The following is a 14,312-nucleotide window of genomic DNA, read 5'->3' on the forward strand; positions in this document are numbered from 1 at the left end:
GACATTTGCCAAATTCTAATTTATCTGTCTTGCTGATACAGTCGGGACATATGGACCAAAGTCAAATGCTGGATCAGATACAAAGTTAGAAAGAGGCTCAAGGACTTCCCTGGTGGCCCGGTGGTTAAGAATCTGCCTGCCAATGCAGGGGACACGGGTTCGAGCCCTGGTCCGGGAAGATCCCACATGCCATGGAGCAACTAAACCCGTGCGCCACAACTACTGAGCCTGTGCTTTACAGCTCAAGAGCCACATCTACTGAGCCCGCGTGCTACAACTACTGAAGCCCGCGCACCTAGAGCCCGTGCTCCGCAACAAGAGAAGCCACCACAGTGAGAAGCCCGTGCACCGCAACGAAAACCCAATGCAGACAAAAATAAATAAATTAATTTATTAAAAAAAAAAAAAAAAGAGGCTCAGGACTCTGGGACTCAGTCACCTTGTCCCAGCAGGACCAGGCTTCCTTTCATTAATTATACCCTGAAGTCATAATATATTTGCATTAGACTCTTTCTTGGGAAAGGCAATATAATATTTAGAAATACATAAAGTGTAAAGCAGCTTTAGTAACACAGATGAAAAGAGAGCTGCTCAAAACAGGGTAAAACAACCAAAAGTTTAACATCATTTGGCAAATGAAAAGAAAAGAAGTCTGGTTATCATTAAATCTAAAAGCAAAGTATGCAATCAGTTGTTAATGAGTTATAAAAACTTTGCGTAGTTTAATGTCAAAAGACAAATAAAATTACCTCCTATAACTATGTGAGCATGTAAGCTATCAGCATATCTGGTTTACACATTTTTGATGTCAAGTCAGTAGATCTTTAAGCAATTCTTGATTGTTCCTGCCATGCTATAAATATTAAATTGCAGTGTATTGGCTTAGAATTGTCCATCCCGACAGGGTTCCAACCCTCTCCAATTACATAAAAATCAGGAAGGAAAGTGGATGAGGCAGGATGGCCCTCCCCAGAATTATGGTGGGACCTGGGCAGCAAAATTTGGTGCAACAAAATGATGAGGGCAGAAAACACTTATGAGCATACTCTCTCTCCTTTACAAGAGCTAGGAAAACCTGAAAAACCAAATTAGCAACAAATGATCTCTCAAAAAGAATTGTCTCTCTTGGGTTGCAAAACATATGGCAGCTTCAAAGAAGAGGAAGTACAGAGCAAAAATGGCAGGAGGCCATAACTCATGGCAAAGCCAAAGAGGAAAACAAGACATTTCTTATAAAATTAAGCATTGAAAAGACTGTGACAGTATAAAATAGGTCATAGCACCAATAAAATTGAATTCTGCAAAACCTCACAAAATTGGACTCAGAAAAACAAAAAAAGAATCAGTCTTAATCTTGCAAAACCCTGAATTATAGAATATAATAAATGTTGTTTATTTAAAGTTCAAAAACTCACTCAAGAGACACTCAGAACAATGGCCATCACATTTTGCAAGTTAATTCCTTGTAATTAATAGGATGGCATATTAGTAAATTCTTACAGGCAAACAGGGCTTATCGTGGCTCTCCCCCAGAAACTCTGACGGGGGTATCAATATACTATTAATGCCTGAACTTATAGGAATACAAAGGAAAACACTGACATTTAAGCATCTTTGAACAGGAAGCTGAACTATCCAGTTCTTGAAAAAAATATCAAAAAGTGATTTGAAGTTACCAAATATGTATCCAATTAAATTGCTATAGTTCAACTTTTTTCTCATTTGTGGTAGTATGCTAAGTCCCTGTTAGTCATCCTTCCAAAATAAAGAACTTGGGTTTTAATACAAAATATGTGATTATCATATGGGGGATAACCTATAGAACCTCCTATCAATTTAAATGATCCATCAGGTGTAGGAAAATTGCAGGCAGCAGATCATCATTTCAGGCATGAAATATAGAGCGTGTACTCAGAAATTTCAAAAATGAAAACAGCCTCTCTTTTCAGGACACTCAACATCATCAAGAGATCATGTTAGTAGACTTTTGTTTCATAGTCATGACTCTGAGTGTAGTACTGAGGTAGGGAGGGGGTGGTGAGGGTGAGGGAGGGTGGAAAAACCTCATGTTTGGGAATCAGGTTCATAAAGAACATAAAGCCACATAAAAGGTGAAATCGCAGGAAAAAGGGATTCAAATCCTGGCCCCGACCCCTCGTGTCTGTGTGACTTCGGACAAGGCTCCCATTCTCCCTAAACCTCAGCGTCTTCATCTATGAAACAGAGACGGTGCTGGGCTGGCCACACAAAGTGTCCAGATGATCAGACTAAATGCATGTGCAGCCTTAGCGTAAAAAGGAGAGAAACCAACACTTGTTACTGAAGAGAAAGTGACAACACACAGGGGATCATTCCTTCCTTTCAAAGAACATATCAAATCCATAAAAGCTAGAGCTGATCTGTGCACATGGTCAAGGGATCTAATAAATATACGCTAAATATATACAATAAAGATCAAGGGAAGAAGAAATCCCCAAAGCACTCACTTTTAAACCCATAAGGATCTATATGAGGATAATATGAATAAGAGAATTAAGTTCCACTAATTCCAATTAAGTTCTAATAATCATAACAATAACACACTATTTTCAGATCATAACATAATGCTGAAGTTGTTCAGGTAACTGAGGGTAGTACCACTCCCACCCAGGGATGTTTAAACACAGGTGTGGAAAGATATAAATGGAAATATAAAACAATGAGGCTAAAGGAAGAAGAAGCAGGAGAATATCTTTGTGACTTAGGATGGGGAAAGGTTTCTTATACAAGATCCAAAAATACAAAACTTCAATCACTAAGATGTATACTTTAAATATCTTACAATTTTGTTTGTCAATTATACCTCAAGAAAGCTGAAAATTTTTTAAAAACAGGTGTGGGAGGTACAGGTGTACAAAAGACAATGCTGACGGATGTGAAACATTCTACAGCACAGGATACAGGCCCACACCACAAACACACCCCTCACCCACCACGGCCAAGGGCACTCCTCCCGGAATCTCAGCATCCCACTTACCACTATGCTTAGCTTAATCTTCAGGAGAGAGTGTACGAGTGTGCATAGGTGTGCACACACCAAGGTCTTCAAAAGCCCCGAGTCCAAACGATGAAATGTAGCAAGAGACTAGGACAGGCGCTGGTTGCCGAGAATGACCCACAAAGCAGAACACCTGTCAAATACTTAAGATTCACATGTACCCACCTTATAACACAGAATCAAGTTCCTGCTCCAAACAAATCAGCATGTCGAAAAACTGCCTGTTGCAGTTGGGTATGAAATACCGTTGACATTGTCATTGTATTCCCACCTAGGGGCTCTGTTAAGGGAGTATTGTTACAGGAGTATAAAAAGCAAATGGAGAGACAGGTAGAAAAGGAAGTAGCATCAGTAAGGATTTCTAAAACATAATTGCATGGATAAAAATAGGAGAAGGAAATCAGAAATAGCTGAAAGCAAGAAAAAAAGGGAACAATGTTGGATAGAATCATGGGAATTCAGGACTGGTAGGGACGAGAGTAACTGGTGACTTCATCTCTGGCAGGGACTGTCTGATTCACTCTGGAACACAAAGGTGAGCACGGTGCCTGGCATATTGTAAGTGCTCAATAAATGCTTATTAAAATGATGGATGCACGCAACAGATGAATGGATAAAGAAGATGTGGAACATATATACAATGGAATACTACTCAGCCATAAAAAAGAATGAAACAATGCCATCTGCAGCAACATGGATGGACCTAGAGATTACCATATGGAGTGAAGTAAGTCAGCAAGAGAAAGACAAATACCATATGGTATCGCTTATACGTGGAATCTAAAATATGACACCAATGAACCTATTTACGAAACAGAAACAGACTCACGGACGTAGAGAACAGACTTGTGGTTGACAAGGGTGAGGGTGTTGGGGAAGGGATGCAGTGGGAGGTTGGAATTCGCAGATGTAAGCTTTTATATATAGAATGGATAGACAACAAGGTCTTACTGTATAGCTCAGGGAATTATATTCAATATCTTATGATAAACCATAATGGAAAAGAACATAAAAAAAGAATGTACATATATGTATAACTGAATCACTTGCTGTACAGCAGAAATTAACACAACATTGTAAACCAACTATACTTCAATAAAAAAATTAAAATGATGAATGCATGGATGGCAATGAAACTTAGAGATCTGGTTCTCCTGTGTCATACATCAAGCACCTGGGAAGCAGAAAGAATTTCATCCATCAAACCTCACACCGTGATGCTACATATGCCAGGTGTGACGCAGGTGATGGGAACCAACAGAACGGAAACTAAACTGAGGCCTCCTATGAACTAATACAGGCTTTTTGCACTGTTGTGGGGATGCCTCCCAAAGGAATTATCACAATTGTTTAATAAAAGAGGAAGGAAGTTAATTACGAAATTCACAGGCAAAAGTGGCTGAAGAGAAATAACCATACTCACAGAGAGGCAAGAATAAACTGGAAAGAAGAAAACCATGGAGAGAAACAAAAAATGCAAGTGCATATTTAACTGGGATCCTGATAACATAATTAATAAGATGAATCAAAGATAAATGATTAGAGATGCGAAGGCTCACAGAAAAACCTGAGAAAAAAAGATTTTGAAATCTTAAAAAGAAGTTTCCCTTCCAAAGGTTCATATTATACATATATTCAATCCAAACAAACAAAAATTTCCAGTCAGAGAGGCAGACACAATTAAGATATTTCCCATATAACAATCTAAGTTCCTTCACCTACAGAACCTGCAAAAGTCATCTGGTTCCCAAACAAATAGCTCGGGTCTCATTTACCAAAAATTCTATCACAATTCTGGCCCAAAGAGAGCCAAGTTGCCCACCAAGCAAATTTTAGTCAAAGCTCAGGGGAAGAAGAGAATTTGGTGTGTCTACAGAATGGGATCTCTAACCAACCCATTAGGTTCTAAGGACCTAGGACCGGTGATGTCAGGTCACTGGAAGATTCCATATTTAAACTCAATTAGCCCAAGCCCTTCCTAATTCACTTCCATGGCATTATAGGTTAACATAAGGTTTCTTAACATTTGGAGGAACTTAGAAAGACTCCTTCAAAAATCTGCTGAGTAACTGGATCTTTGTGTGGAAAAAATACACAAAATCACAGATATGAAATCTGTGTACAGTTTCACAGTCTACCCATGAACTCCTGCTTTCATCCGCTAATTTTTTTCTCAGAGGTGGTTGGTAACAGCCATGTGTGCTTTTGCATTTGCTATAAAGCTATTCATGAGGACTTTCCATTACACTCTCAAAAAAATCATCTTTAAGAATTTAACACCACTCCACATTCCTGAAAACTTCGTGCTTTAAGCTACTTTTGAGGAAAACGGACAATGTTTCACCTATCTTTTTTGCTCTGGCTTCTAGGAAGTTCATGATCACATCATATTCTCAACCAAAATAATTAACACTCATCATTAGCATTTTCTTCTGTCTCAACTTTTCCATTTTATTTGTTAATTTTGTTTCCATCTTTGATATATACTTACATATATTCCAGTCCTCCCTTTCTTCCCCACTCCCCCCAAAAAAAGACAGATTTTATTCCCCTGTTCTAATTTTTCTTGAAAATTTTATCTAAATATAGCTAATAAATGTGGAAAGGGAGTGACTGCCTATATGTGCAGAACCTGTAAGACACACAATCTCTAAACCAAAAGCTTTTCCTTAAAGTGACTTATGAAAGATGTTTCACTAGTGGACTTAAGAGTTAAAAAAAACTAATATCTCACTAAAGGGCATCATACTTCCTTTGATTAGCTATCAGGAGGTAGTCCAAAAATAAAGGCAGGATTGTATGGGCGTGGCCTTTCTAACCTAAAGCAAAAGGTAGGTGGTAGCCCCAAACCATAACTGAAAAGTTGACGCCACTTCAACTTTATCACCCTTAAAAACTGTCCCTTGGGACTTCCCTGGCGGTCCAGTGGTTGGGACTTCGCCTTCCAACGCAGGGGGTTCGGGTTCGATCCCTGGTCCGGGAGCTAAGATCCCACATGCCTCTTGGCCAAAAAACCAAAACATAAAACAGAAGCAGTACTGGAACAAATTCAATAAAGACTTAAAAAAAAAACAAAAACTGCCCCTTATCTGCCTTCTACTTCCTCCTTACTCACTGAAAGGCAAATAAATGAGTTTAAGCTGGACACAGCCGGCCATCACTCCCAGAAAAAAACAGCATTTGACACCCACACTGAGAATCTCTTTACGCGTTTCACAGCCCCTACACAGATTCCTGACAGCTCACTGGGCCACAGACCCCGCCAGATTTTTGAGCTACATCTGCAGTATCTTTTCTTCTTGGGCAGCTCGCATAAAGTGGGAAAATTCATTAACATGCTAATGATGCCCTATTTAAAATTCCAGCCCTGATTATTCTGTGATTAAATCTCTCCCCTTGACGTCTGCTTCCTTTATTTATATCTGAGTTATAGTACAAAATCAACAATATTAATAAAGTACAATACAGATTACCGACTTATCCACAAGGGATGGAAAAACAGTTATGTAAATCTCAGGGTTGTCTTCTTTTTCTGAAAAGCAGATGTAGCGAACGGTAAAAAAGTTACTGATTTTTTTTTCAATCCCACTATCCCTTAAAAAAAGAAAACATTGAAATCCACAATAAGTAAAGGTTTATAGTTAATTTCCACAAGTATTCAGGGGTTGAAAGATTTAGCTTTTCATTCTATTTCACTGCACCTAAAACTGCTCAGACTTCAAACGTGAAGTCTTAAGAACTGCTGATAGGGGTATAAGCACCCCCCTTTCCTCCCCTCTTCACAGAGACTGTGTGACACTGAGACAAAAGTCAATAGATTCAGTGATGATTTCTGTCTCCCTTTAGTCCATTGGCGTATTTCAGTCCTTCTCATCATATTGTTCTGTCTGCTGACACCCCAATCTGAATATCCAACTCAAGCATCTTCTGTGAAAGACAATCAAACTTATCATTGCTCTCATTAAATTGGAAAATGAATTTTCAACTTTTTTTTTTTAAAGAAGATCCAAGGTCTGGGTCTGTGATTCAAAATAAGGGAAGAAAGGACTAATGTTTCATTTTAACATCTGGCCCCAGTAAATGAACAAATATTTGTGGTCTATTTACTATTCTTAATGACATCGTGCTGGGTGCTGCCAACGACACAAATGAAACCTAAAGACAGTGTTTTCACCTCGATGGACTTACAGTCGGGCCAGAGACACAGGATGTAATGACATGGTAAGTGAGCAAGTTCATCTGTGATGAGTCATTACACATATTCTTCCCATCATTAAGAAGCCTCTGAATGAGACAGACTGCGCCCTAAGACTGCAAATCTCCCCTCCCGCTATAGAAACAGAGCCCTTGTACACACACGTGGCTGGGTCAGCCAACTTGGAGCCAACGTCACAGAGCCTGGGTCCCTGACCGTCATGGAGTGACTTGTACATCCCTGAATTGCCTTTTACTCCCAAATGCTGCATTCCGCAATCACTGCTGGAAATCAAAATCTGTTTTTAAGAACACTGAACAGTGCTCATTTTTTGAATAGTCTTATTTTAAAACGTTTTATCTAAGATTAAAAAGAGTCAGCTCATGGTAATACATGCAGAAGCGTACTACATCTCTATTTGCTCTATGTTTAAACTTGAGCACAGAGCTCCCTCCAGATTTTTAACTTTCAAAATGCAGCAAATGAGAGAATATGGTCTTTGGTCTAGTTTTACTACTGTCAATGGGTAAAAGCTTCATTTCACTAAGGAATTCTTTCTCTCTTTCTTTCTTTGCCTCTCATACTATCTCCAACCCAAGATTATTAATTTGGTTCACCCAAAGCCAAGTCACCTCAGATTGCTTAAGAATTAGCTTCGGCCTAAAGCTGAGGGAAGAGGGTAGCTGATCCAGCAAAATCCAAGTATAAAACATAAAGAACGCTTTCACAACAGTAATGGGCCATCTGCAATTTAGAATCATCCATGGTAACAATCTCTCATTCCATTTGTTTATGTTTTATTCATCATTTTGGAAATACTTAGTGAAGTGACAATGATGAGATTCAAAAAATACTTTACAGCTCTTTTTTTAAAAAAAAGAGATATTAAGGGCTTTCAAGAGCTCAACTGCTCAAATGAAAACATTGCTGCATCCTATTATATATAGGATGGATAAAAAAGGTCCTACTGTATAGCACAGGGAACTATATTAAATATCCTGTGACAAACCATAATGGAAAAGAATATGAACAAGAATGTATATATACATATATAAGTATAACTGAGTCACTTTGCTGTACAGCAAAAATTAACACAACATTGTAAGTCAACTATACTTCAATAAAATTTTTTAAAAAAAGAAAATATTGCTGAACTAAATTCATCCAAACTGGTTCACCTCTTTATTCTTAGATATAAATTTCCCATTTTGCACCAAAAGACTTGGGATGACAACGTGAGACATTTCATAGTTTTCATTTTTTATTATTTTAAAAATTTATAGCAAAAATTCATTTAAAATAGACAAGGTTAGTCCTATAATAATTAATAAACTGCACCATCACATCTTGGAGGAACGTGTTGTCATTTCTCAGGACTATAGTTATATTTTAAGGCTCAAACGCACAGTCTCTAGTTACATATTTGGCAAAAACAAAGCTTTGACCTACAAAAGTGAAAAAAAGATAAGGCGTTCTGAGTTGCTGAACCAACTTGAGGGTGTCCACGGCTAAGAAGACACAATAATGCTTGACCATCCCATCTGTCATTCAAATAACTGTGAAGAAACCTCCCTCTACAAAATTTAGTAAGTCTTTAAAACTAAATTTATTCCTAGTGAAATGACACACCTATTTCCGCTAGCTGATTTCATATTTATTTATTTGGTTTTAAATACTAATCTTCATTTACTTCAATTTGTGGAATATTTTCAAATAGTCCTATTTCAAATCTGGCTAACTAATATCTCCATTCTTTTCTGATTTCTTTTTAAACAAGCATACTTTGTAAATACAGTCCTTTATTTGTATATATGCCTTTCATTTTCCTAGTAAATATTTATTTAGGGACAATGATTTACTATGTATGAACTTTGCCTTCCAACAACCTCTAGTTCCCAGCGGATGTGCAAGGGTGCACACACACACACACACACACACACCATCTTAGGATCTTAATAAATTACCTCACTTAATTTGTACCACTTAACCAGCCTATGAGATGGATAATACTCTTCTCATTTTACTGATGAAGAAACAGGTTCCAGCATCTAATATATTTTAAATCTAAATTTTCTTCCTATGATTTCATTCTGCATATTAGAAATTGAATCATCAGAAATTCTTCACTGTGTGTGTGTTTTTGTTTTTGTTTTTTTAAGAAATAGGTTTGGCTTTATCAATTTGGACTGAACCAGAATCTTCTGAAAGTATTCCTCAGAGTGAAGCCTCAAGGTGACCTCATTTACAGTTAACAACTGGACAGGAAAAGACCACACGAATACTTTAACTCCTCCAACAAACAGATACTTTGGCCAAGGCAGCACTGGCATCTTCGACATCTTTCTTCCTGGGGAAAGCAGCTCTCAGAAAAGCCCACACAGAGAAGAGACACTTAATGGTCTTTTCTCAGTTTTCCCAGAGCCAGCCTGCTTTCATCTGCGATTGTGCAAACCAGAAGGCCGAGCCAAGGAACAAAAGGGAGATAATTGTCAAACAGAGCAAATTCTCAAGAACTGTGCCAAGGGGGAGATTGCTCTCAACAATCACAAGGCCATTAGCAAGTCCAGGGTAGAGGAGGAGGGAAAGACAGAAAATGAAAAGGCATCACATGCGATAGCCAAACAAAAGCTGACAAGAAATTCTGCCGCATTTGCCGAGGCTCCTGCCAAAAATATCCTCCAGGAAAAGCGCTGTGTGGCTCCAGGACACCCTTCACAGTGACGTCCACATGAAGCAGTACAATAAATATCACACATACACCAGACAACCGTATGACCACTCACCATAGGCAGTTTTCCCCTGATCCAGTTCTCTCCTGAGGCTGCTGTAATCTTCTTTAACACTTCCCAATTTCTGGACGTTCCTGGAACTCAGCACCAACAGTCTGTGGAGAAGTCCCTCCAGCCCTTCCCTCTCTGATGTTAATGATCTAATCTCCTCCGTGAGCTCCTTGGCTGTACAGAAATGGTTTCCTGCAGAAAAGGAGGGAAAACAAGCGTTGCCACATCCCTACCTATGGAAGGTGCAGCTAGCACACACTAACAGTGTGGGGAAAGGGGGATGAACTTTGCAGCTACATCCAGCTGCATTAACAGTCTTCTGTGGAGGAATCTGGAAACACACTGACTGTCCTCCTTAAGCTGAAAGTCCCTTTATCAACTTATTCTCATTATATTCTGTTGTAGGGGTTGCATTGGCTAATTCACGTCCTTCTGAAACATGATGACACAAAAATATCCCAGTGAAACCCAGGGAAGCCACATGGCATCACTCCATACAAACATCCAAATGTCAAAGAGGTGAAATATTACAGTAGGGTGGAAAGGGACCGGGCCTTGGAGTCAAACTAGACCTAAATTCAAATCCCAAATTCAAATCCTGGTTACACAAACTGCATGACCTTGAGCAAAGAAATCAGCATATGGGATTTCAGGGCAAACTTCTTAGAAAATATGACTGTGCGTTACAGGTGGCTACAAGAATAAATGTGAAATTCTATAAAGCTCTGAGCATTGAATTTAGCAGGGTTGCAAGAATCAAGGTCAATATACAGAAATCAATTGTATTTCTAAATATCAGCAGCAAATAATTGGAAGATGAATTTTTTTTAAATAACATGTATAAGATATTTTAACACTCAAAATACTTAGGGGTAAATTTAAAGAAATATGTGCAAAACCTCTACACAGAAAACCATTTTAAAACTTCTGACAGAAACTAAAGAAGACTTAAATAATTAGAAAGATATACTGTATATACATACATTGAAAAACTGAATACTGTTAAGGTTTTCATTTTCCTCAAATTGACCTATTGATTCAATACAATTCTAATCAAAACCTCATGTGGGTCTTCTGTAGAAATTGAAAAGCTTATTCTAAAATGGTAAAAGAAAATGCAAAGGCCTAGCTAAAGCAAAACAATCCTTAAAAGGTAGAACAGAGTTAGAGGACATTTGCTACTTGATTTCAAACTAACACTGAAGCCACAGTAAATGCAGACAGAATGGCACTGGTGTACAGACAGACAAACAGATCAATGGAAGAGAACAGACAGTTCAGAAGTAGACCCACCCTCACACAGTTAAGTAATTTTCAACCAAAGTGCCCAAGCAAGTCAATGAGGAAAACAAAATATTTTCAACAGATGGTTCTGGAACAACTAGCTACCTATATGGGGGAAACATTAACCTTGATACACACCTCAAATCATACACAGAATTTAATTAGAGATGGATCACAGACCTAAACGTAGAAGTGAAAACTATAAAGCTTCCAGAAGAACATATAGGAGAATATCTTTCTAACTTTGGAGTCAGAAAAACTTTAGATAAGACACAGAATACACTAATTATAAGAGAAAAAAATGAGTAAATGGGCTTCATCAAAATTAAAAACGTCTACTGCTCAAAAAATACCATTAAGAAAATGAATAGGCAAGCCAAAGACTGGGAGAAAATATTTACAATGCATACATCCGATGAAGGACTTGAGTCCTGCGACTCAATAGTTAAAACACAAATAACCCTATTGAAAAGTAGGCAAATGACACCACAGGCACATTACAAAGATATATAACCGGGGCCGAAAAGCGTATGAAAAATGTTGATGATCATTAGTTGCCAGAAAAATGCACATTAAAGCCATAGAGATTCCACTACAAAACCATTCAAGTGGCTCAGATTAACCGGACTGAAACTGCCTGGTTGACAAAGACGAGGAGCCACCAGAACTCTCCCGAGTGACGTGTGACGGGAGCATGAAATGTACAAGCACTTTGAGAAAGGTTCTGTCAATTTCTCATAAAGTTAACATACACCTATCCTTTGATTCAACAATTCCACTGCTAGGTATTTACCCAAGAGAAATTGTTGCAGGAAGGGGGACCCCTTTCCAGGGCCCGAGAGTGGGCTCTTGTCTAACACTCGGAAATGAATTGTCCGAGAAGACACACGTGCTGACAAAGCAAGAGACTTTATTGGGAAGGGGCGCCTGGGCGGAGAGCAGCAGCCTAAGGGAACCCAGGAGAACTGCTCTGCCACGTGGCTCGCAGTCTTGGGCTTTATGGTGATGGGGTTAGTTTCCGGTTGCCTCTGGTCCATCATCTTGATTGGCCCACATTTGGTCTGACTCGGGGTCCTTCCTCGTGACGCACGCCATCTCTCAGCCAAGATGGATACCAGCTCAAAGGGTTCTGGGAGGTTGGCAGGACATATGGGCTGGCGTCTCCTCCCTCCTTCTGGCCCCTCCCGAATTCTCCTGGTTAGTTTTCAACGGCAGTCCCTTATCGGGCACTCCTGCTGTGAGACAACTCGTGAAGTGGTTATTACCATGCCTGGCCGAGACAGGCAGTTTCAGTCAACAGTTCCCTAATAAAATGAAACATGCAATCAAAAAATACTTGACTCAAATGTTCACAGTTGCTTTACTCATTGTCCCAAACTGGAAACAACCTAAACGTCCATCTAGAGGAGAAGGTAGAAACGGTGGTACATCGGAACTACCCAGCGAGAAAAAGGCACAAACTCTACATACACGCAGTGACATGGAAGTATCTCAAAAAAAAGACACAAGAGAATGCATACTACAGGATTCCGTTGATATTAACTTCTAGAACAGGCAAAACTAATCCATGGCAGAAGACATCAGAACAGAGGCCATCTGGGGAAGGGGGGGTTGATGGCTGGGAAGAGGCAGAAGGGTGATGTTTCTGGGGTGATGAAAATATCTTGATAGGAACGCTGATAACACAGGTGTCAAAATTCATAGAACTGTACACTTCACATCTGTGCATTTCACTGAATGTAAACCATACCTCAATAAAAAAGGAAAAATATATTAGGGAATATTTAAGTATGAAAATTACACCATAATTAATAAACATATCACATTAATAAGCACTCCATAAACAAGAGTTATTCTTATTAGAGGGCTCCATTATATTTCCTAAGAGTTTATTATAACCATAATCATGATAACAGCTACTAACTTTCTCTCCTTCAAATCTCACCACAACCCTTGGTGATAATATACTCTATGTTATCTATTCTAAGATGCACTTTTTTTTTACTTTTTTTTTTTTTAAAGACAGTTATAGACTCTAGGTCTAACGTTGTGTTAGGATACATTTATAGTGACCTTTTTTCTTTTTATAAGCAGATATTCATTTCTAATTATTATTTATTTATTTATTTTATTTTTGGCTGTGTTGGGTCTTCGTTTCTGTGCGAGGGCTTTTCTCCAGTTGCGGCAAGCGGGGGACACTCTTCATCGCGGTGCGCGGGCCTCTCACTATCGTGGCCTCTCTTGTTGCGGAGCACAGGCTCCAGACGCGCAGGCTCAGTAGTTGTGGCTCACGGGCCCAGTTGCTCCGTGGCATGTGGGATCTTCCCAGACCAGGGCTCGAACTCGTGTCCCCTGCATCGGCAGGCAGATTCTCAACCACTGCGCCACCAGGGAAGCCCCTTTTTTTACATTTTAACATCTCTGAAACAGGGATGTGTCTTACAATTACTATTGTCTAGGAGGTAGTCTGGATGAAGTTGCTATTACCTGATTGTTACTCTTGGTGGCCTGACTGAGCATCTGTATCCCCCTGCTGTTTCAATGTACAAAACATTTAAGGACCCTTTGAGTCCTGTTCCCTGAAAACCTTCTGTTGAGATGGATTTGTAAGATTAGGAAAGCACCAGCATTTAAAACTTGAAGAATGGTGTTAGCAGCTTGGCAGAAAATCCTACGGAAAACAGTAGTTCATTCTTGGAGAGAAAGAAAAAAAGTTGCATCACCAGTTGCCTCACTGATGCAGAGGATGTTACTGTGTGGAGAAACAGGAGCCTTGACTTGAGTCGAACTGTGTTTTAGGACAGACTTAAGTATGAAACATTTTAGGGAAACCTTAATCCATTCATTTTCCTTATATTTTCCTTTTTAAAGAGTGATATGTGATTTTTCAAAAGCTTAACTACATCTAAAAGAGCTATTTCAATAAGTGTAAAATAAAAACTCTAAGCCACAGAAAGCACTGTATCATTGTTTAATTGACAGCAATTTTTCCTTCTTAGTAGTATATAAAATAATG

General features: G+C 38.9%; 1 protein-coding gene across 21 annotated transcripts in view; it reads right to left on the bottom strand.

Annotated features, from left to right (window-relative positions):
* DISC1 (DISC1 scaffold protein) overlaps positions 1–14,312 on the bottom strand; it is a 598,559-nt gene that overhangs the window by 422,947 nt on the left and 161,300 nt on the right. For 18 of the 21 annotated variants that reach the window (XM_082422985.1, XM_082422970.1, XM_082422971.1 and 15 more), the window contains one exon: positions 10,016–10,204. In XM_082422985.1, the coding sequence (XP_082279111.1) occupies positions 10,016–10,204 (189 nt within the window). Of the gene's footprint in view, positions 1–1,691; positions 6,965–8,683; positions 9,669–10,015; positions 10,205–14,312 lie in introns of those variants that run through there. The other 3 variants (XM_082422968.1, XM_082422966.1, XR_014252949.1) reach the window with 3 other exon arrangements.

The sequence above is a fragment of the Balaenoptera physalus genome (genome assembly GCF_965194825.1).
Source record: "Balaenoptera physalus genome assembly, chromosome: 14".
Lineage (NCBI taxonomy): Eukaryota > Metazoa > Chordata > Mammalia > Artiodactyla > Balaenopteridae > Balaenoptera > Balaenoptera physalus.